This window comes from Centruroides sculpturatus, unplaced genomic scaffold, assembly GCF_000671375.1.
Source record: "Centruroides sculpturatus isolate CEXI.00-Female unplaced genomic scaffold, Cexi_2.0 scaffold1162, whole genome shotgun sequence".
Lineage (NCBI taxonomy): Eukaryota > Metazoa > Arthropoda > Arachnida > Scorpiones > Buthidae > Centruroides > Centruroides sculpturatus.
Window position 1 is genome coordinate 113016 of NW_019385457.1, and position 25856 is coordinate 138871.

The 25856-nt window shown below is 26.0% G+C and overlaps 1 protein-coding gene across 1 annotated transcript; it reads right to left on the reverse strand.

Moving 5' to 3' along the window:
* LOC111639178 (protein ABHD18-like) lies at positions 1-24683 on the reverse strand. The gene is made up of 12 exons (XM_023384977.1): positions 24434-24683; positions 23098-23206; positions 21660-21744; positions 17788-17888; positions 14827-14908; positions 14595-14676; positions 14434-14461; positions 13895-14033; positions 13046-13135; positions 11884-11988; positions 1006-1634; positions 1-519 (listed from the first exon to the last, which is right to left on the reverse strand). The coding sequence occupies exons 2-12, from the start codon at positions 23190-23192 to the stop codon at positions 459-461; spliced, it is 1497 nt and encodes a 498-aa protein (XP_023240745.1). The 5' UTR covers positions 23193-23206; positions 24434-24683; the 3' UTR covers positions 1-458.
* Between the last annotated feature and the right edge of the window lie 1173 nt (positions 24684-25856).

Genomic DNA, 25856 nt, shown 5'->3' on the forward strand with positions numbered 1-25856 from the left:
TACTTGGCAAAGAAAAACATTACTTTAATTGACTCCAATTAATTATCAAATTTAATATAAATTTCTAATCCAACATTATAAAAAGAATAAAAAAATTTTCACAATGGAAAATTACAAAATCTATTATTCATTTCCATTCATAAATAAGCAATATTGTAAATAAAATATAAAATACATTTATAGAAATATACAAACAACATATATGTATGACATAAATTGACCATTTTCAAATTATTTGGAATAACTGCAAAATTTAATTGTACTTCTCTAAGCTACTCGATGATGATATTTTCATTTATCATTGTATTATGATACAGAATTTGGTAATTTATTAAATTTGCATATAAAAAATTAATTCATTATCAATTGCATTTCAAATACTACTAGAATATGCCAGTAAATTTAAAAATGTATGCATTTTATAAAACACTGCAAAAGACTAAAAATGTTTGAATCTCTCAAACTGCAGAATTAAAGTATTTTTCAGCTGTTCTTTCCAATGCATCTATTATTGCTTTCCTGAAAAGAAAAAGGAAATTGTATAAAGGAACCATGTTAAATAAATATTTTGTATAATGAAAGTTAATTATGATCCAGGAAAATTTTGCAAAATATCAGAATTGGCTATATGCAGAACTTATATAAACAATTTGCAGAATCCATTTATATTTCCAGTTTTTTGATAAACAGTTCTGCTTTGTGTATATAAAAAATTAAATATAAGATTTATAAATCATTGAAAATCTAAAGTTATACTTGTTAAATAATTATGTACCATTGGAATCAAATAAAATAGTAAGAACAGGAAAAGTTGGTAGACTAATTTTAATTAGCTTACTAACTTTTCCATTTCTTTAAGCATTCAACCATATAAAGATAATTTCATTTGAATAAATTCATTATGAAAGCTATCATTTACAAAATAATTTCTAAAATACTAATTTAAATTTATTTCAAATATTATTAATTGGTATTAAAACTTCATATCAAAATTATTAGTCTTACCTGAAAACACCTTGATTGAAAAGAAAGGCTTCAATATGGCCACAATCTAAATACCTAACTTCACAACCAGACCACAAATCTGACAGTGACTTGATGCCTTGACGCAAAACATAACCGTCCCTCTGTGCAGTCACAACAATCGTAAGAGTAGGATCTACTGGAATGGAAAAGTTACCAAGATGCGTGCATTCATCCATTATACCTCTCATAAAATTTAGTGTCTCCTGCTTTAAAATATCACTAGAGTCAGAAATTTTCTTATTTAGACATAAAGTTTCTTTTAATGTCTCGGAAAATAAAAATGGCAATGCTGCTTTAAGTTTGTTACTTTTTACTGCTGAATTCTGATCAATGTTTTCTGTTACTTTATGTTCTGTTTCATCTCTAAAACTTGTACTATACGAAGACGATAAATAAGATTTTTGTGAAGACTTGAAAGGAGAAAGAAGAGGTTTGTCATTATTCCATTTTTCATCAGTTACTGTAGGAAGACTTCCTAATTGAGAAACATTTTTTTCTTTATATGTTTGAATGACAGGCCCATTTTGTTCAGCTTGCAACTTCTTCACTTGTTCCATACTTTCGGGATAGTTTCGAGCAAAATGACATCCGGCAATGAAGGCATCATTCTGAAAATAAACAACTGATTTCATTTTGACACTGCTTTTAAAAGTTAATAATATTTATAAAATTGTGATGAAAAATTTTTATAAATTATGGTGCATTAAAAATTGACCTCATTAAAGTAAATTTAAAAAATTAAAACCATTTTTAATAATTTATAAAATACAATCTCCTATTAACAAATTTTCATAGAAATTTCATATATTATTTTAACAACTTTTATGTTTAAGATTTTGAAGGATGTTAAATCAAAAGTTGTATTTGTGTCAGTACTAGATGATTGAGTAAAGTTTTAATCACATTTCCAGTTTGTAGTGACTCAGAAAAATGGCTCGTTTGAATGAACAAGATGGTGACATTCTTCTAAAGTTACTGTTATCAGAGAAAAAGAAAAGTGATTGCTTTTCAAATCTAATAGTTTGTAATATAGAATATTTATTTGGCTTTAGTGGAAAGTGCAAGAAACAAACATATTTGTTTTTCTAATTATACAGAGATAGAATTTTATAAATATTGGTTTGTTTGGAAAGTTCATAGCGATTTTTAAGAAAAATAGAAGAAACCATTTTAAAACTAAAAATATACTTTTATTCCATTATGTATGTGCCATTGTTTTTAATGATGTGTTGCCATCTTTGGGGAGCTTCATGATACCCTCTTCGTACAACTTTCCAGTTTTTCCCATGAAAAACTGATCCACATGGTTTTTGCAAGCTTCCAAAGTGTCAAAGTTTTTATCATGAAGGACGTTTTGCAGAGAATGGAACAAATGATAGTCCAATGGGGCAAGGTTGGGTGAGGTAAAACATCCCAGCCTAGTTACGATAATTTTTGGCATGTTTGTAAAGACATGTGCGGTCTGGCATTATCTTGGTGAAACACAATGACTTTTCTATTGGCCCGTTCCGGACATTTTTCTTTAATTGCCATGTTCAGTTTATCCAATTGGGAACAATACTTATAGAATCAATTGTTTGATTCTGTGGAAGCAGCTTGTAGTACAGGATTTCTTTCCAATCCCACCAGACAATGAGCATTACCTTCTTTAGATGAAAACTGGTCTTTGGAGTTTTTAATGGTGGTTCATTTTTCTTACCTCATGATCATTTTCAGCTGATGTTATAAATGATCCACTTTTCATCACATATCACTAAATGCTTCAGAAAAGGGTCATTTTCATTTTGTCTTTCGAGAGAATCACAAATGGAGATGAAATCCAGTAAGTTCTTTTCCGTTAAGTCATCAGGTATCCAAATGTCTTAATGATTCATGTATCTGAACTTCTTTAGATGTTGAAATACAGTATAGTTTGATGACTGCACTATGTCTGCAATCTCTTGAGTTGTGTAATGAAGGTTTTCATCCAATAATGCTTTGATCTGGTTCTCTTCAATAACAGGTGGTCTTCCTGAGCAGGAAGCATATTCAAGGTTGAAATTACCCGCTTTAAATTTTGCAAACCACTTTCGAACAGTTGATTCTGTTACACCACTCCCATCATAAACATCACATTTTTTTTTGCTGTTTGTACAGCATTTTTGCCTTTATGAGAAAAAAGAAACAAGTATCGATAATCACATTGTTTGCATCCATTTTTGCAACGAGACAAATTAAACAATATTTGAATAATTTTAACAGTTTTTTTGTAATGGATGCATCTCACGGTCATTTATCGTAATATTCATTGGTTTGTACAATTCTAATCATTTTCGCGTCAATCAGTGTCTCAACTGTTAGCTAACAAAAATTGCTATGAACTTTCCGAACAACCCAATATTTTTTATGTTTAAATAGCAGCGATATCAAAGAAGATAGAAGAATGAGAACGAGACCTGCCTTGAGCATCAAAGTGATTCCGTATCCGAGACATAGTCTTGTCCCAAATATGGTTTTGCCATTTTACTTGTTACAAATAAAACAGAATAAGCAAAAATTTCAAAAATCCTAATTTGAATACATCAACATAACATTTAAACATCATATATGTTTAAATGTTTAAATGTTGAAACGTCAGTTATGTTGATGTATTCAAATTAGGATTTTTGAAATTTTTGCTTATTCTGTTTTATTTGCAACAAGTAAAATGGCAAAACCATATTTGGGACAAGACTATGTCTCGGATACAGAATCACTTTGATGCTCAAGGCAGGTCTCGTTCTCATTCTTCTATCTTCTTTGATATCGCTGCTTTTGGGCGCAATTGTTCAAACTTCGCCGGCCACAACCACAAGATCATCCATGATGCATCTTCAATGAAATTAACCTATCTAATTTCAAAATTTCTCTCTGTTGCGTGTTGGCCCGGGTTGAATTTTTGTCGATGTGTAACGAAAAGTTCCTGTTTTTGAAAAAAATAATCGTGGCTATTGTATTGTCCAAAATTATTTTTTATTTTGCACAAACAATATACAGTTTAACCTGATTATAATTTCATTGAATGTAACGACAACCCTAATATAACGTCAAATTTTTATTGGTCCTACAATCTTACCATACTAGATAATGTTAAAAAAAATCCATTTGTAACGACATAATCGTTTTAATGTCATATTTGAAGCACTCCCAAATTTACAAAATTAGATTACAAATTTTATTTAACATAAAACAAACTATGTGTTCAGTCCTAAGGTCAGAGTTCACTTCTTAGAATGACTGTGGTTGGTACTCTCCCCTACCTGACTTTGGTGGGGTGAGGTGCCTATTTTGCCTGTTTGTAGAAGAGGGTCACCATTTTCTATTTTATTTTGACTCTATTCTCGGTCCCCTGACTACCTATGAGTCTGGATTTTTTTATGCGCAAATGATTTGGGCACCTAATACTCTGTGCCAAATATCAACTCTCGATATGTACTCCTTCATACCTCTACGCTGGTAAGATNTAGTTTTTCTAATTTCTGTAATCATCAATTTTAAACTTTGGCCTAAAATCAATTTTATCCTTTTTTAAGATTATGAGAACAATCTTTAGCTTGTGAAATTAATTTGAAAAACTATTTATATAGTTCCTTAGCATATTAAATAGTTTTATTCAGCAAGATAGCATTCAAAGAAATAGTATTTGATTTCATTTATGAAAATAGAAATCAAAATATTGTGTATCAAAAGTATCTTCTTTGCAAGAAATAATTTCTTTTGTTCATAACAGATGAAATGCAATAAATAAAAATGGTGAAGGAACAGCATAGCAGAAATGAAATATGAAATATAAAAGATATCAGTAAAAATTTTTTATTTAAAATGGACTTGAAATTAGTTTTGTGTAAAATATTAGGCCTAGATTATTATTTACATAGTTTGATTCAGCAGCAATTGTCAAATTTTTAGTTGATTTGACAATTGCTGCTGAATCGAACTATGTAAATAATAATCTAAGCCTAATATTTAATAAATATTTACTTACAAAATATTTATTAAAAATGTGTATTAAAAATAATTTATATTTTAAGTTATAATGAAGTCAATAATACTATTTTAGTGTAGATATAGTTACATATCAGACAAAAAAGATCATTTTAGGAAATGATAAAATAATGAGAAGCCTTTATTTTCCATATAATTTGACTTAAATAAAATTAATGTAATGGAAAAACTCAAGCTTTTAGATTCATATGTGTTTTTTCTTTTTTATAAAAATACTGAAATATTCAATATTTATTCAAATTTATGTACTAAAATTCACTTTACTTTAGCATTAGTACTGAACATAACATTTCATTATTTTTTAAAACAGTATATTTAGTATTTTGATATTCAAGAGTTAAGCATTTGTAATAGTATTATAGATTGTAAATACGTTTGATTTATTATTTTATGACTATCCTCTTTTTTAGGTTTCAAATGCTGTTACCCACAAAATGGCCACAAAATCATCTAAAACCTGTTTGTCTACATTTGGCAGGAACTGGTGATCATGTATGTAAATTTCATTAACATTTAATTTTAAAGTTGATTAAACAAATATTATTTCTTCAAATAAATAAATAATTACAAATGTTAAATATAATTTTAGTTTTAATGTTTTATTAATATTATTATTATTTCTACATTTTAAATATTTTTTAGTTTTTTTGGAGGAGGAGGATACTCATGGCCAAACCTCTGCTGAAACACGGAATTGCTTCCATCCTTTTGGAGAATCCATTTTATACTCTTTCATGAAACCTTTTTTTTTAAATTTAAGTTAATTTAATAATTTTATATCATTATAATGTGATATTAATTAGTTTTTTTAATAAAATTAATTTTTTCAAAGTGAAAAATTTCTTTAACTTGAATACATGGTTTAAGAAAACCAAATAATCAAATGTAAGTAAATAACTGTTTTTTTAAAATAATACTAATAAAAAATAACATTTGACTAATTTAATATTTATAGACTACAGTATTTTTCTAAATAAATAAATAACTATTTATAAAATTCTTTAGAAAATTTATTGAAAGTTTTTATTATTTTCATTTTTGAATTTGTTCAGCTAGCAGATTGATTGAGACATTTTTCCGGAGATTATCAACTTAAATCCATTACTCCAAATTTCCTATTTCACTTTAATAATTTGATAAGATATTTATAGTTAATTTTAAATTATGTATAGCTGTTTTTGAATTTGAACTTTAATATTTATTATATCTTCCATATTTTATAAATTATTCTTGACTCATATCTTTAATTTAACAACTAAAGGCAATTACATTCGTTTATTTTCAGACGTTCTAGTCTTCATAATGTTTCTGATATCTTTGTTATGGGAGGTTGTCTTGTTTTGGAATCACTTGCATTATTTCATTGGTGTGAAGCACAAGGTTTTGGCCCATTAGCCATCACAGGAATATCCATGGGTGGTCATGTAAGTTCTTATATTATTTTAAAGAATTTAATAACAATTATGAGAATTAATCAAAATCAAATCAATATATTAAATTCAACGAACTTTTTATTATATTTAAGAAATTGCCTTGTTACAAGGGAGTCACAATCTTTATTCCTTATATTAGTATTATAACAGATAAATATTCATAATTTAGTAAGTTATATCTATCAATGACTATTTTCTTTTTAATTTCTTTTGACATTCTATCAATAAATGATATAAAGTTTTAATTACTGACATTTTTTTCTGAATCACACCACTGACAATTTCTCATTGTGTATATCAGATTATCTTCTTTTATGTGATCTTGTTAGTATGAATCTGAAAAAGTGAAGGCAAAATTTTTTTTCAGAATTAACATGTCATATCATTTAATATTATCTATTTTGTTGTCAGGTTTAAGACTACTTTGTATATTAAAATGTAATAGGAAAAACATTTTAGATTATGAAAAAATTTGCTTTTTATTAAAAATGCTTTAAAAAATAGAAATATAATAATTCCTCTGTTGTGCCATTATCTCTACTCATCACATTTATAATTCATTATAAATTTAAGAAATTTCAACATTAATTCATTTATTCAATTTTAAATGATTGATTAAAAAAATTTTAGCACAAAATTATTTATGTTGACTTTAATCTTATTCTGAAATTTTTAATTTACACAAGAGTTGTTATATAATTATTAAAAATTATAAAAACTGTAAAATTATAGAATTTTTGTTTTTTCTAGATGGCTTCACTTGCTGGAAGTAATTGGCATAAGCCACTTGCAATTATACCCTGTCTTTCTTGGACAACTGCTTCTTGTGTTTTCACTCAGGTAAATAATTATTATTGAAAAAATTAAATGCAAATCTTAATAACTAGTAACTAGCATTATTTTAAAGAAAAATTTTAAATGTTTTATGAATGATATGCTATTTTTAAATTTCATATTTTATAACTTATCTTAAGGAGAATATATAGATTATGCTGTTTTTAACATATATATTCAATTTACCTAGAAATAATCAAATAAAATATAATTGCTATAGAGAAGAAACAGATATTTTAAGTAAAACTTATTTAAAATGATTTAAGAAAGTATTTTTATTATTCATTTACCAATTCCTTAAGGTCTCATTCTTAGTTTTCTTCTCAACATTTCAATAAATTTTTGCATGCAATCATCTGCTTATTGAAGATCAAATGAATAACTTATTTTTTATAATTCTTATATTATAACTTCTTGAAATACTGTATAAATATATATAAAGCAAATACTTTTTAAAAACTAGGGTGTAATGAGTGGTGCAATTCCTTGGAGTTTATTACAGAGTCAGTATTTTTCTGATCAAGTTTATAAAGATGAAATTTGGAATTTGATTCATTCTCCAGAAGAGGTATTTTCAGATTCAATTTTTAAGTTATGCTGTGTGATATATATATATAAAATTGTATTATTTAGAAATCAACTTAATATAGTAACTAGTAACATTAAATAAATTTTTTTCTGATGTAATTATCTAGAAATTCCCATTTCATACGAAAACAGATCAAATGATCATTTGTAGTTGAATTTCATTTAGTAGACTGCTTTACTTTATTAAAGAAATTTGTTTTTTAAAATAAAATTACTATATTAATCTTCTCAGTACAATAAAAATGACGTGTTTGGGTGTAAAAGATGGCAAGTACCATAATAAAAGTTTAAGAGAAAATGCAAAAATTTAAATGTCTTAAGAAGTTTTCTTGTTTGTTTTCTTCATTCTGATTAAGGTGCATGTTATAATTTAAAAAGTATAATTTGAAATATATTATAATGTGCTAACAGCTAACAAGAATGTACTAATGGAAATGGCAATTACCATATTTTATACCCAAACTTTTCAAACATATTTTTTATTAAAAAAATATTGAAACATTATTTTTCAGATGTTTGGAACTCTTTAATTAACTCTATTAATCTAGTAACATAAGTATGTGCACCTTTAAAACTGTTCGTTTTTGAAGTTTTTACAGAAAAATAATTTGGATATTTGAAAATAATTTTTTAACCATTCTAAATTAACTTTGGTAACATTCTAAATAAATGAAATAAAATATACAGTATTACAATATTACAGTAAATTTTTATGAAAAATTAAATTAACACCAAGAAATTACTCTTGCCTTATTGAAACTTTTACATAGTTAACCAATATTATAAAAATAGCTTCACCTGACAGATTTTTAGACTTTTACTATTATAAAATATTAAAAAGTTCTCTCTTTCTGTTCTATTTCAAGAATGAAATAAAATGTCTAATAATCCTTACAAACATTTCTAGCTTTTATAATTTTAAGTGTCTTTATTGTAATTTTTCTATATATTTTCTCTTTTGAATTTTTTTGTTAAACATATTAATATTGTATAAATATCTGGTAGATTTTTTGAAAAATTGCAAATTTTTTGCACTTTTGTTTTCTAGCTTATTGACAAGACTGTCTTGTTTATAAAATCGTACTGCCAAATTTTCTTACCAGCGTAGAGGTATGAAGGAGTACATATCGAGAGTTGATATTTGGCACAGAGTATTAGGTGCCCAAATCATTTGCGCATAAAAAAATCCAGACTCATAGGTAGTCAGGGGACCGAGAATAGAGTCAAAATAAAATAGAAAATGGTGACCCTCTTCTACAAACAGGCAAAATAGGCACCTCACCCCACCAAAGTCAGGTAGGGGAGAGTACCAACCACAGTCATTCTAAGAAGTGAACTCTGACCTTAGGACTGAACACATAGTTTGTTTTATGTTAAATAAAATTTGTAATCTAATTTTGTAAATTTGGGAGTGCTTCAAATATGACATTAAAACGATTATGTCGTTACAAATGGATTTTTTTTAACATTATCTAGTATGGTAAGATTGTAGGACCAATAAAAATTTGACGTTATATTAGGGTTGTCGTTACATTCAATGAAATTATAATCAGGTTAAACTGTATATTGTTTGTGCAAAATAAAAAATAATTTTGGACAATACAATAGCCACGATTATTTTTTTCAAAAACAGGAACTTTTCGTTACACATCGACAAAAATTCAACCCGGGCCAACACGCAACAGAGAGAAATTTTGAAATTAGATAGGTTAATTTCATTGAAGATGCATCATGGATGATCTTGTGGTTGTGGCCGGCGAAGTTTGAACAATTGCGCCCAAAAGCAGCGATATCAAAGAAGATAGAAGAATGAGAACGAGACCTGCCTTGAGCATCAAAGTGATTCTGTATCCGAGACATAGTCTTGTCCCAAATATGGTTTTGCCATTTTACTTGTTACAAATAAAACAGAATAAGCAAAAATTTCAAAAATCCTAATTTGAATACATCAACATAACATTTAAACATCATATATGTTTAAATGTTTAAATGTTGAAACGTCAGTTATGTTGATGTATTCAAATTAGGATTTTTGAAATTTTTGCTTATTCTGTTTTATTTGCAACAAGTAAAATGGCAAAACCATATTTGGGACAAGACTATGTCTCGGATACAGAATCACTTTGATGCTCAAGGCAGGTCTCGTTCTCATTCTTCTATCTTCTTTGATATCGCTGCTTTTGGGCGCAATTGTTCAAACTTCGCCGGCCACAACCACAAGATCATCCATGATGCATCTTCAATGAAATTAACCTATCTAATTTCAAAATTTCTCTCTGTTGCGTGTTGGCCCGGGTTGAATTTTTGTCGATGTGTAACGAAAAGTTCCTGTTTTTGAAAAAAATAATCGTGGCTATTGTATTGTCCAAAATTATTTTTTATTTTGCACAAACAATATACAGTTTAACCTGATTATAATTTCATTGAATGTAACGACAACCCTAATATAACGTCAAATTTTTATTGGTCCTACAATCTTACCATACTAGATAATGTTAAAAAAAATCCATTTGTAACGACATAATCGTTTTAATGTCATATTTGAAGCACTCCCAAATTTACAAAATTAGATTACAAATTTTATTTAACATAAAACAAACTATGTGTTCAGTCCTAAGGTCAGAGTTCACTTCTTAGAATGACTGTGGTTGGTACTCTCCCCTACCTGACTTTGGTGGGGTGAGGTGCCTATTTTGCCTGTTTGTAGAAGAGGGTCACCATTTTCTATTTTATTTTGACTCTATTCTCGGTCCCCTGACTACCTATGAGTCTGGATTTTTTTATGCGCAAATGATTTGGGCACCTAATACTCTGTGCCAAATATCAACTCTCGATATGTACTCCTTCATACCTCTACGCTGGTAAGAAAATTTGGCAGTACGATTTTATAAACAAGACAGTCTTGTCAATAAGCTAGAAAACAAAAGTGCAAAAAATTTGCAATTTTTCAAAAAATCTACCAGATATTTATACAATATTAATATGTTTAACAAAAAAATTCAAAAGAGAAAATATATAGAAAAATTACAATAAAGACACTTAAAATTATAAAAGCTAGAAATGTTTGTAAGGATTATTAGACATTTTATTTCATTCTTGAAATAGAACAGAAAGAGAGAACTTTTTAATATTTTATAATAGTAAAAGTCTAAAAATCTGTCAGGTGAAGCTATTTTTATAATATTGGTTAACTATGTAAAAGTTTCAATAAGGCAAGAGTAATTTCTTGGTGTTAATTTAATTTTTCATAAAAATTTACTGTAATATTGTAATACTGTATATTTTATTTCATTTATTTAGAATGTTACCAAAGTTAATTTAGAATGGTTAAAAAATTATTTTCAAATATCCAAATTATTTTTCTGTAAAAACTTCAAAAACGAACAGTTTTAAAGGTGCACATACTTATGTTACTAGATTAATAGAGTTAATTAAAGAGTTCCAAACATCTGAAAAATAATGTTTCAATATTTTTTTAATAAAAAATATGTTTGAAAAGTTTGGGTATAAAATATGGTAATTGCCATTTCCATTAGTACATTCTTGTTAGCTGTTAGCACATTATAATATATTTCAAATTATACTTTTTAAATTATAACATGCACCTTAATCAGAATGAAGAAAACAAACAAGAAAACTTCTTAAGACATTTAAATTTTTGCATTTTCTCTTAAACTTTTATTATGGTACTTGCCATCTTTTACACCCAAACACGTCATTTTTATTGTACTGAGAAGATTAATATAGTAATTTTATTTTAAAAAACAAATTTCTTTAATAAAGTAAAGCAGTCTACTAAATGAAATTCAACTACAAATGATCATTTGATCTGTTTTCGTATGAAATGGGAATTTCTAGATAATTACATCAGAAAAAAATTTATTTAATGTTACTAGTTACTATATTAAGTTGATTTCTAAATAATACAATTTTATATATATATCACACAGCATAACTTAAAAATTGAATCTGAAAATACCTCTTCTGGAGAATGAATCAAATTCCAAATTTCATCTTTATAAACTTGATCAGAAAAATACTGACTCTGTAATAAACTCCAAGGAATTGCACCACTCATTACACCCTAGTTTTTAAAAAGTATTTGCTTAATATATATTTATACAGTATTTCAAGAAGTTATAATATAAGAATTATAAAAAATAAGTTATTCATTTGATCTTCAGTAAGCAGATGATTGCATGCAAAAACTAACAAAAATTGCTATGAACTTTCCGAACAACCCAATATTTTTTATGTTTAAATAGCAGCGATATCAAAGAAGATAGAAGAATGAGAACGAGACCTGCCTTGAGCATCAAAGTGATTCCGTATCCGAGACATAGTCTTGTCCCAAATATGGTTTTGCCATTTTACTTGTTACAAATAAAACAAAATAAGCAAAAATTTCAAAAATCCTAATTTGAATACATCAACATAACATTTAAACATCATATATGTTTAAATGTTTAAATGTTGAAACGTCAGTTATGTTGATGTATTCAAATTAGGATTTTTGAAATTTTTGCTTATTCTGTTTTATTTGCAACAAGTAAAATGGCAAAACCATATTTGGGACAAGACTATGTCTCGGATACAGAATCACTTTGATGCTCAAGGCAGGTCTCGTTCTCATTCTTCTATCTTCTTTGATATCGCTGCTTTTGGGCGCAATTGTTCAAACTTCGCCGGCCACAACCACAAGATCATCCATGATGCATCTTCAATGAAATTAACCTATCTAATTTCAAAATTTCTCTCTGTTGCGTGTTGGCCCGGGTTGANAGTAAGCAGATGATTGCATGCAAAAATTTATTGAAATGTTGAGAAGAAAACTAAGAATGAGACCTTAAGGAATTGGTAAATGAATAATAAAAATACTTTCTTAAATCATTTTAAATAAGTTTTACTTAAAATATCTGTTTCTTCTCTATAGCAATTATATTTTATTTGATTATTTCTAGGTAAATTGAATATATATGTTAAAAACAGCATAATCTATATATTCTCCTTAAGATAAGTTATAAAATATGAAATTTAAAAATAGCATATCATTCATAAAACATTTAAAATTTTTCTTTAAAATAATGCTAGTTACTAGTTATTAAGATTTGCATTTAATTTTTTCAATAATAATTATTTACCTGAGTGAAAACACAAGAAGCAGTTGTCCAAGAAAGACAGGGTATAATTGCAAGTGGCTTATGCCAATTACTTCCAGCAAGTGAAGCCATCTAGAAAAAACAAAAATTCTATAATTTTACAGTTTTTATAATTTTTAATAATTATATAACAACTCTTGTGTAAATTAAAAATTTCAGAATAAGATTAAAGTCAACATAAATAATTTTGTGCTAAAATTTTTTTAATCAATCATTTAAAATTGAATAAATGAATTAATGTTGAAATTTCTTAAATTTATAATGAATTATAAATGTGATGAGTAGAGATAATGGCACAACAGAGGAATTATTATATTTCTATTTTTTAAAGCATTTTTAATAAAAAGCAAATTTTTTCATAATCTAAAATGTTTTTCCTATTACATTTTAATATACAAAGTAGTCTTAAACCTGACAACAAAATAGATAATATTAAATGATATGACATGTTAATTCTGAAAAAAAATTTTGCCTTCACTTTTTCAGATTCATACTAACAAGATCACATAAAAGAAGATAATCTGATATACACAATGAGAAATTGTCAGTGGTGTGATTCAGAAAAAAATGTCAGTAATTAAAACTTTATATCATTTATTGATAGAATGTCAAAAGAAATTAAAAAGAAAATAGTCATTGATAGATATAACTTACTAAATTATGAATATTTATCTGTTATAATACTAATATAAGGAATGAAGATTGTGACTCCCTTGTAACAAGGCAATTTCTTAAATATAATAAAAAGTTCGTTGAATTTAATATATTGATTTGATTTTGATTAATTCTCATAATTGTTATTAAATTCTTTAAAATAATATAAGAACTTACATGACCACCCATGGATATTCCTGTGATGGCTAATGGGCCAAAACCTTGTGCTTCACACCAATGAAATAATGCAAGTGATTCCAAAACAAGACAACCTCCCATAACAAAGATATCAGAAACATTATGAAGACTAGAACGTCTGAAAATAAACGAATGTAATTGCCTTTAGTTGTTAAATTAAAGATATGAGTCAAGAATAATTTATAAAATATGGAAGATATAATAAATATTAAAGTTCAAATTCAAAAACAGCTATACATAATTTAAAATTAACTATAAATATCTTATCAAATTATTAAAGTGAAATAGGAAATTTGGAGTAATGGATTTAAGTTGATAATCTCCGGAAAAATGTCTCAATCAATCTGCTAGCTGAACAAATTCAAAAATGAAAATAATAAAAACTTTCAATAAATTTTCTAAAGAATTTTATAAATAGTTATTTATTTATTTAGAAAAATACTGTAGTCTATAAATATTAAATTAGTCAAATGTTATTTTTTATTAGTATTATTTTAAAAAAACAGTTATTTACTTACATTTGATTATTTGGTTTTCTTAAACCATGTATTCAAGTTAAAGAAATTTTTCACTTTGAAAAAATTAATTTTATTAAAAAAACTAATTAATATCACATTATAATGATATAAAATTATTAAATTAACTTAAATTTAAAAAAAAAGGTTTCATGAAAGAGTATAAAATGGATTCTCCAAAAGGATGGAAGCAATTCCGTGTTTCAGCAGAGGTTTGGCCATGAGTATCCTCCTCCTCCAAAAAAACTAAAAAATATTTAAAATGTAGAAATAATAATAATATTAATAAAACATTAAAACTAAAATTATATTTAACATTTGTAATTATTTATTTATTTGAAGAAATAATATTTGTTTAATCAACTTTAAAATTAAATGTTAATGAAATTTACATACATGATCACCAGTTCCTGCCAAATGTAGACAAACAGGTTTTAGATGATTTTGTGGCCATTTTGTGGGTAACAGCATTTGAAACCTAAAAAAGAGGATAGTCATAAAATAATAAATCAAACGTATTTACAATCTATAATACTATTACAAATGCTTAACTCTTGAATATCAAAATACTAAATATACTGTTTTAAAAAATAATGAAATGTTATGTTCAGTACTAATGCTAAAGTAAAGTGAATTTTAGTACATAAATTTGAATAAATATTGAATATTTCAGTATTTTTATAAAAAAGAAAAAACACATATGAATCTAAAAGCTTGAGTTTTTCCATTACATTAATTTTATTTAAGTCAAATTATATGGAAAATAAAGGCTTCTCATTATTTTATCATTTCCTAAAATGATCTTTTTTGTCTGATATGTAACTATATCTACACTAAAATAGTATTATTGACTTCATTATAACTTAAAATATAAATTATTTTTAATACACATTTTTAATAAATATTTTGTAAGTAAATATTTATTAAATATTAGGCTTAGATTATTATTTACATAGTTCGATTCAGCAGCAATTGTCAAATCAACTAAAAATTTGACAATTGCTGCTGAATCAAACTATGTAAATAATAATCTAGGCCTAATATTTTACACAAAACTAATTTCAAGTCCATTTTAAATAAAAAATTTTTACTGATATCTTTTATATTTCATATTTCATTTCTGCTATGCTGTTCCTTCACCATTTTTATTTATTGCATTTCATCTGTTATGAACAAAAGAAATTATTTCTTGCAAAGAAGATACTTTTGATACACAATATTTTGATTTCTATTTTCATAAATGAAATCAAATACTATTTCTTTGAATGCTATCTTGCTGAATAAAACTATTTAATATGCTAAGGAACTATATAAATAGTTTTTCAAATTAATTTCACAAGCTAAAGATTGTTCTCATAATCTTAAAAAAGGATAAAATTGATTTTAGGCCAAAGTTTAAAATTGATGATTACAGAAATTAGAAAAACTAATCATTTATAACTTTAACAAATCTAACCATTACTTTAAAATAAAAGATTAACAAGAAAATGAAATTGTGTAAACAAAGCACTTTCAGGAAATAAAATTTTTCATTATAAAATATTCAATAATTTTTGCTAAGAATCATAATTAGGCTTTGTGAGACATCTCACTAAATAATTTATATATTCTCTGAATCAAAAGTGTTCGTTATCTTCCTTAATAGACATTTTTTGTATAAGATATATTTAAAATATTAACTATTAGTTTTTAAATAAGTTTTAGAATAGTTCTTAATAAATGTGTAAAATATCAGAGTTAATAGATATACATTTGTATGAAATTCAAAGTAACTAAAATGTTATATAAGATATGTAGGAGGTTATGTTTTTACATAATTAACGTTCTTTTTAGGTTACAAAGTAACTATAATCATTCAAAATAATTTTGAAAAGTTCAAGAGTTTTCTCTTGTATTTTGTTTATTTTTATAAGTTGAATACAAATTCAAAACAGATATAAATCATATTCTGAATACAGGTAACAAAGAGAAAATAAGGACCTATTTTGAATTATCTATGCATGAAACCAAAAGTGAACAACTGCTTATTACATATTTTTTGATAAAAATGGCTGAGACAGTAGAAAATTTAAAAATGAAAAAATAATATTAATTCTCAAATAGACAATACTTTAAAAGTGTCCTCATACTTCATCCCTTTCAAACACCATTAGGAAATAAGTAAAGTCAACCTTCTTTACACACTTCTCATCTCAATACATAAAATATTAAAATCTTTTCTCTGGTGACAGCACAATCAATTAAAAAATATATACTTTTCATAAATTATTTTTGTTATTTTATACTTTCAGTCTAAATTTGGTTAGTCCTAGTTGTAAGTTAGATTAGGGGCTCTTAGCTTGGTTTCTGGTTAGGTTAAATTAGATTAGGGTTTGTTAGCTTTAGTTATCTGGTTAGGTTCATCCTAGGTTATGGTAGGTTAGTTTAGTTAGTAGGTAAGTTAACATTTAAAAATAAATAAATAAATAATTAAATAAATAAATAAATAATAAATTTTAGGGTCTTGCTCATTTGTCTCTGTCGGTCCATTCATATTGTCTAGTTTGTCATTGTGTTTGTTTGCTTTTCACACTGTCTGTCTAGCTGTTAAGTAGTATTAAGATTTGCAATCACGTTCAGTTTTATTAGTATTGAATAGATATGTCTTCCTACTAACAGCCACTTGGCACTAACTTCTACACTTAGCTATTCGGCACTCAATTATTGTGTTCACTACACTCAGATTTTCTTTAGACCCTTCAGAGGACTACGGTCTTGCAGCCTAAAAACTGCATGCCAACATCAAACATAGAGGGTACTGTAGCAATATGTACGCCGTTCAAAAGGATCCTACCTTTTTCTACTGTCTCTCTCTCTCCCTCCTTCTTCCCCCTTTCCCTTATCCTCTTTTCTGACAGCTAAACACCTCGTGTATGGCCAATGTGTTTCTTGTATGTATGTATGTATGTATGTATGTATGTATGTATGTATGTATGTATGTAATACGTATGTAATTTTGTACTTTCCTGGCCACTTTTATCAAATGTATATATTTTTTAATTGATTGTACCATTGCTAGAGGGAATATTTTAGCATTTCATATATTAAGGTGCACAAAAAGTCTCTAAAGAAAGGTCAACTCTGCTGTAAGACTTTTTCTTGATGTGTGAAAGGGATTAAATATGAGAACACTTTTAAAGTACTGTCTACTTGAGAATTTTTTGTAAATTGCTTATTACGTAAGCTATAATATTGGAATAATTCTGTAATCATTGTTTTATGCTAATAATATATCTTGTGTGCATTGTATAAACAGAATAAATCAATCAACTTAAAATTTTCAAAATGCTGTTACAGTTATCTTTTTAATAAACTAACCTTGCTGTCTCAACTTCTTTTGGTACAACTTCTGGAATATATTGAACAAATGGACTAAGAAAATGACCTTCCAAAATTTTGTAGTGAGAATAATTTTCTACCTGTTATCATCATAAAAATAATTAAATATCAACTTTTATTAATAAATAACTAAAAGCAATTTAAATATAATTAAAATTAATTAGATAAATATATAAATTAACATTATAATCTTATTCCTATAATTACATATATTTTAAAATACAAACTTGAAAATATTCTGTTTGTAATCTGTTTTCTTTCAAATTTTATATATTTTAATGCTTTTTATATATAAAACAATTATAACAACAAAATAAATATTAGTTATTAATAAAAATTCCAGAAAAAATATTCTCCTGCTGAAAAATTCTTATCAAGTTAGAAAAAATTTATTCTTCTAGTCAATATATCTTTCATTCAAGCTTGAATTTATTTTAAAATCATAAGATACAGAATCTTGCTGTTTATAAAACTAAATTGCAAAAGTTAATTCCCTTGAATAGCTTTCAAATGGAAACAAATTGTAAGAAAAATATAAAAATTTTATATCTGTCCAACTTATCAACTTTCTTTTAACCTTCTAGTACTAACATGCAATCTGTGAGACTAACTAGTATGAAGATTAGGTAACTAACTTATGTTCATAACTGTATTAAATAAATTAATATTTTATTCTAAATAAGTTTACTTTTATAAATAAAGTAAACTGCAAAATATTACAACATTCAATTTTTTTCCTTCACCATTTAGTTATTGCTCAAATAATGTAACATGAAAATAATCATAATACAATTAGCATCAAATGGCCATGAAGAAGTTAATCATTCTGAAAGATTATTAAACTTGTATTAAAAATTTTTAATAATATATTTTGAAAATACTATTAAAATTTGATTCAAAATGAAAGAAAATTTCATAGAATTAATATTTAATTGGGTACATCAGAAACACATTAAACCAAGGGGGAACAGATTGATGTGTGTTACATGGCCAGAATTTCACAAGGAATTGATTGCTGAAAGATTTATTGACCTACATCAAATTGTTATAGAGTTTAGATAGAGTTAGATAGCCTAATAAATAGGATTTTAACAATTTGGACGGCTTATCACACCAAGGCCGACCAAAAAATAGACCAGATCTTTTACAAAAAATTAGTCTTTAATAATCACCATCAAATATAGAAAAGGATGCATTTCAGATGCAAGGACCCCCTCATCAGCTTATGAACTCATAGTACCAACTTAGCATACATACAATTATAACACTATTAGTTAACTAATGCAAAGGAATTTTTAATATATACAGTGCACTGTATTTACAATAGTTAATACAACCCATACACTAAAGAACTAAAAACTAAATTGAGAATAAAATTTTCTTTATATTTAATGTGATATATCATTATTTGGGACCAGTAAATGTCTTATTTTCTTCCACATTTTCCGAATTCTGGTAGACAGTTCCACTATTAATAATAAAATATTGTTAAATTTATTAAAACCAAAAGGGAGAGAAACTAACAATGAACTTACAATTATTAAAATAATTGGTTTCCAGACCTTAAACAAAACAAATATGCTAAATCCATAAGAATGTGTGAAGCTAATTGCCTTGTTACAATTTTCATTTTACAATGTGATGTGACTTTACCCCAAACCTGTTAAGTATCTGTTTCAAGATTATGTAAAAACTATGTCATTCCACCCCTGATGTAGTTTCAGTACCACATTGTTATTAATTCTAATGTCTTCCTGTATTTTCAGAATTTCTGTGTGTTCCTGTAGTCTTCTTTTTAATTGATTGTTTTCTGTCAGAATACTCTTGACACTATCTTTTAAAATTTCACAACCTTCAATATTGCAATGTTGTGCCACTGATGATATTAAATTGTTTTTGATGGCATATATATGTTCTTTAATTCTTGTCTTTAATTTCCTTCTGGTTTCACCAATGTATCATTTTTTATATGAACAACTGCAATCCAATGAATAAATTACATTATCTTTTTCTAAATCATTATGTTCATTATTTTTTTATATTTACTGTTAATCATTTTTGCTATGGTTCTTGTATGGTTTGGTACTAAAACAATATCTAAATTTTTTAATTCTTCTTTAATTTTTCAAAAACACCGAAAACATATTCCATTTTAAGATACAATGTTTTAACAACTCTCGGTTGTCTATTTAACCACTCAGCAGTGAAGGACGGATATATCCGTCCAGGGCAATCGTGTGGCGGTGGTGAAGGACAGATATATCCGTTAAATTATTTTGGGGGTATCGCCAAAAGCTACCCAAAAACTACTGCAAAAAAAATTCACCTAAAAAATGAATTATGTAACACTAAAAAAAGACTTTTCTTTACTAGACATAACTGTTTACAAAATCTTTTTCTAAAACAATAATGAGAAAAAACGTGCGGAAAAATACTTTAAAAATTTCCCACGTTTATTCTCCACTACTGGAAGTAGAACCATACCTGACTAAAGGTTAATATGACATTTTCTCTTTTCCTTTTACTTGTTTTTAACCATTTTAACAATAATGTTCTAGGATAATTATTTAAATAAACATTCTTATTATATTTTCTATTTCCATTTCTTGATCATTTTACATGGTCGTTCTCTCTTTAATTTTGTTAATATGCATCTGAAAAGTGTTCTTTATTATACATATAGGTATATTAGATTTCAAGTGTATAACTTTACTGGTAGCACATTTTTTAACATACTATTTAAATAGTAAATTATTAAATAGTAAATAATTTACTATTAACTTACTATTTAATAATAGTAAATTATTATTTTATATATTTTTATATTATAAATATGACCAAAATTTCATATGGTTATATTTATTTTATGTTCTGATGGAAAGTATAGGCCACTTATTTTTCAGAAATATTAGCTATAGAATAAACATTTTATCAATTTTGGATCAGTGATCACACTTATGTTGCAATGACATCAGCAACCTTATTTAGTTCATGCTTGACAATGGAAATTTCCCTTACATTGCATTTTTAAATATTTTGGTAAATGGTATATTTTAAACTTGCTTCATAAAATTTAAACTTTAAAAAAAGATTGCCATATCATGTCATTTCTATAACAAATTTTTTAAAAATCTTTCTATAGTGATCATGTCACATTCTATTATCCAATTAGAAGTAATAATCTAATGAGCTTGTTAATTGAAGCATAATAATATGTTTTAAATATGTTCTAACGGAAAGTATAAGCTATTGAATTTGTAGAAATATTAGTTACTCTTCTTGAATTTCTTGAAGTCTGTACTCTTCTCAATTCTTCAATCTCTACTTTCTCACAGAAAGTTGTCCATCATATTTGACAGGAGAATTTCTACTAATATATAAAGATATATGTCTGAAAAAGAGATGTGTGAAATTTTTCAAGAAACAGATACAGGTAATAGATTTCTGCTAATAATCTAGCATATCCTCTAGTATAATTGCCTGTGTGCTTCCACTTATATGAAAATGTTAATGTCGCACACCTTGTTTTCTTGTTTATCTAGGTTTTATTTCTGTATACAGTATTGCATAATAGCACACTATTATTTGTCCATCTGCATCCAAAAAGAATCAGTACCAAAGGGCTACAGATAATGTTATTTATTGTTATTGTTCTTTAATAATCCAGCATTTCTATGTGCAAGGAATGGCCAGATTAGCAAGAGTATAGTGTATTATACATGTTAGGCTCAAAGATCAAAAATGCTCAATGAGCAGGGAAAAAAAGGAAAAAAAAATCACTATTATTATGTAGTATGCTTTCGTTTAATATATAACAATATTTAAAAATAAAAACAAAAAAAATTACTTACTTTATCAATCTTTATTGGATAATCATGTCTTACAAGTTTTTGACATGTTTCTCTATTTGAAATTATTTTTCGAAATGCAAATAACCTAAAAAGAAAATTAATATAAAAAATTTTAAAGCTTTAGAGTTCTTAATTAAAATTTTCTTTTAATATTGTTCTAACAGCAAGATAACATGTGGTATCTAACATTACTATAAACAAAACTTTCTCTTACACATAAAAAATAATATTTATAATGTTTTTCATAATGATCAAATTCCTTGCCCACCCACTTCTTATAATGAATAAATATTTCATTCTTGTCATCAATAATAACAATAATAATAATAATTATGCTATAATAACTAGTCTACAATAAAGACATTACTATATATATATGCTTCCTAGGCAATTAATAAAATAAAAATGCTTGATAAAAATAAAAATGATTGGTTGGGATAAATTTTTAAGAAAAGTATTTTTCTCAGTTAAATTGTCAAGTTTAAAGCTTATATCATAAAATAAATAAATAAATAAGTAATTAAATAAACTTAAATCTAGTAAAAATAAAACAATCATTTCATTAATAAACATTTTCAACTTTATATATAATAGAATATAATAAATTTTAAATTTATTATATTCTATTTTTACTGGATTTAAGGTTATTTTTATATTAATTTTAGTACATACATCCAGTGTTTGGAGATTTTACTCTAAAGCTTATTTTAGGATTTCTATTCCAAAATTTTTTAATAAAGCCTTGCCTTTATTTATATAATTGATTTTAAAGAAAACAACAGTATAATTTGTCAGTTCCTGACAGACAACTAATTTTATTTAATTAATAGGGTAATTGTACCCATTGCACTATCATTTGTAATAATTCCAGTTTTTAAACTGTTCTTATTATAATACTTTAGATATTTATTGTGTTTAATGCTGTATGTCTAACCTTTTGAAATTTAATGTGTAACTATTATTCTGATATAACAAATTTTTTTATCTTTAGAATAAAATATTCCACACATATTATACAATTTAATGTAAAATGGCATTTAAAAGCCAGCTTTAGCATAAATTAAATTGTTTTTTTATTCTAAAGTTTGACTATTCTCAAGACAAATTTTTGTTTAAAAACATCATTTTGTGGCAATACAGAAGGATGTATTTAAACAATTTTTTGTATTGAGGCAAAGAAGAACCTCTAAATTAAAGTCAACTCCACTAAATGACTTTTGTTGTTCCTGTGGTGCAAGAAGGGTAAAATGTAAAGATTCTGAATATTTTAGCATTTCTTCTACTTGCTATTTTAGTATGAATTTATCATCCTTAATTCTATTTTTATTAATTACATTAATTGAAACATATTTTATTATAATATAAATAATTGTTCTAACTATTTATACATTATGTTTCTCAAAAATTAAAATATTTTTCAAAGATTATAAAAAATTACCTTTTAAAATTTTCTGTTTTTCCCCATCCTTTTGTAAAAAATTTTGTTAGTAATATTCTTCTATAGACTGTATCTAATTTACTTGTTGAAGACATTTTATTTTAATACTCTAGAATAGAAAACAAAGTATTTATATAACTTCAGTTAACTATAAATAATTTTCAGTATTTATTTCAAAATATTTAATTGCATAAATCTATTTCAGTATTTAAATGAAAACCAGACAGATTGAATAAAATAGAAATAATTTGCCTTTTGATAATAGTTGTTGATTGTGAGACTAATATTAAACAATACATGGTTATGTCAAATTTATTGGTTAGAATCAGAACCAATCTTGAACACACTCTCTCATATCTGCATCAGATGAGATAGCATACTTTTCAAATACTTTTTCAACTGGTCCAAAGACAATCAAATCATATGATGATAAATGTGGAGAGTACATTAGATGATACTTTATTTCCCAACAAAATTTATTTGGTGTAATATCCTATTCATACCAAAAAGTTTAAGTAGACTTAATACAGTACTTAGCAGGATTAAGTTAAGGCATATTATGCAAATCAAGATCAACTATTCGTTCATGCTACAAAATTAAAACTAATTATTTAGGAATGTTCATAAACCATGTAGCTCAATATTTTGCAAAATTTTGATCTCTTCTGTCCTGGTAACTCTTTATGGCTAGACAAATGATCCTTAACCCTAAAACCAAATAATCTAGGGAAGCTGGACCTCCAAATACTTTTATTTTAAAATTTAAACACCAGGTCATTTTTTCCAAATAGTTTTTCCTATTTAAATATATTGCCAGATCTTTTAACTTTTAGAATTCACATTATACAAAATAACATAAAACATATAACTATTCTATGTCACTACTCTGGCCAAATTATGGCTCACAAGCTTCCATATACAATTTCTTTTAATAAATTTGGTACAGGTTACTTACACATATGTAATATTTTTGTAAGTATACTGATTATTATGAAGTGTGAGTTATGCATAGATTATAAATGTAATTCACAACTTAACCCTAAACAGGCAACTGAAAGTTAAGGATACATTTGTAAAGTCAAAGGAACTGAACAATGTTTATCTAGCAGATCATAAAGTAACAGAGATATTTACCACAAAACAGAGATATTCAACTTTAGTATTTTAATTGGATGTAATACAAAATACTATTCCAATAGAAATGTAGATCTCACTTATTTCTGGTAAGGGATTTATGGCTGTTGTTATAAGGTTTGGTTACCCCTGTTATATGTCCTTCTATATTACTTTTTTATAATAATGAATAAAATAAAATAAATTATAATTGTACAATTACATAGACTTGTGCTGTTATCAGATCATTGGTTTTCAATCAATATTGCGAATTCATTGTCCCTTTTGCTCAACATTGCTTCTATTAATAGTTTTCCTGATGCTGTGATCCTCCACAAATTTGATATCCTACAATAAGAAGTAAATTTCTTTCTTGGAACAATTTTCCATATATAATTCTTTTCATTCATACTAGATAATCTATTTTCACCATATTTTGAATATAAGTAGAAGTAAGGTTTATAAATGTTTTGAATGTAAGTAGAAATGTATTAGTTAATTGTTTGCTACTCGTCAATACTATTAATTGGTTCCTGTACTGATTAATTGTTAAGTGGCAGTTAACTCTCCAATGATTACAATAATCAGTAAATAATCATTCCATTGGAAAAACAATTTATTATTTTTTAAATTACAATTATTAAACATTAAACATTATGTTTAATTAAAGAAATAACTTTATATAATTCAGAATAATATGGAAAAACATCTAGATCTGTTAGAAACCATTAGCTTTTTGTAGTTTTAAATTTTTATTCAAACTGAAAATGTTCTATTACAGCATTACTAAATTTTTAGAAATATTGTAGTATATATATATAAAAGGAATAACCTTCAATCTCATTCATAGCAAATTATCACACAAAATCAGTTAACTTTCAATGCATCTGCCTATTTTCAAAAGAAATTTTTCAACAAGTAGATTATGAAATAATTTGCAATGTAATATTATTATTTTGTTAATTATATTGCACACTTGAAAGAATTATGATGTATGGAAGTAAGTCAATTAGTTTATCAATTAATAATGGAAAAATGTAACTACCCAGAAATATTAAAATCATTGCACTTATTTACTCAAAATGGTATCAGTATAGAATCATCAAGTATATAATCCATATTTTACATTAAACAAGATAATGTTTTGTTATCTTGCTTGAATCAATGTCAAGAAACTTAGATAAAAATAATTTACTGTGATAATTTTGATTATACCAAGTTATTAAAAAATTATGTTATTCAAATGAAATTGTCCAGTGTTTAGTTTGATCTCTCAATTGTACACCAGACAAGACCTGTAGAACCAGACAGTTTGGTTCAAAACTGGACTGTTGGAAACTACCTATTACAGATATATTAGGTTATTATATTGATCACCTGAGAACAAGAATCTGCCAGAGACATTAAGGGAGAGAGGAAGAGAGTACATATAGCACCCAAGCATTTTTAATTTAAGAACCCTGTCTAGCTGATAAACATAGCTGTCATTTATAATGCCAGTTGCATCAGTTTTAAGTAAATTAAATAACCAACCATGCAGTTCTTACCATCTTGCATTTCAAGCAAGCAAGCCTTGTACTATGAAATGTGGACAAGTTGCTAAGAGACCCTAATTTCCTTTATTATGAGAATATAAAATCATACTA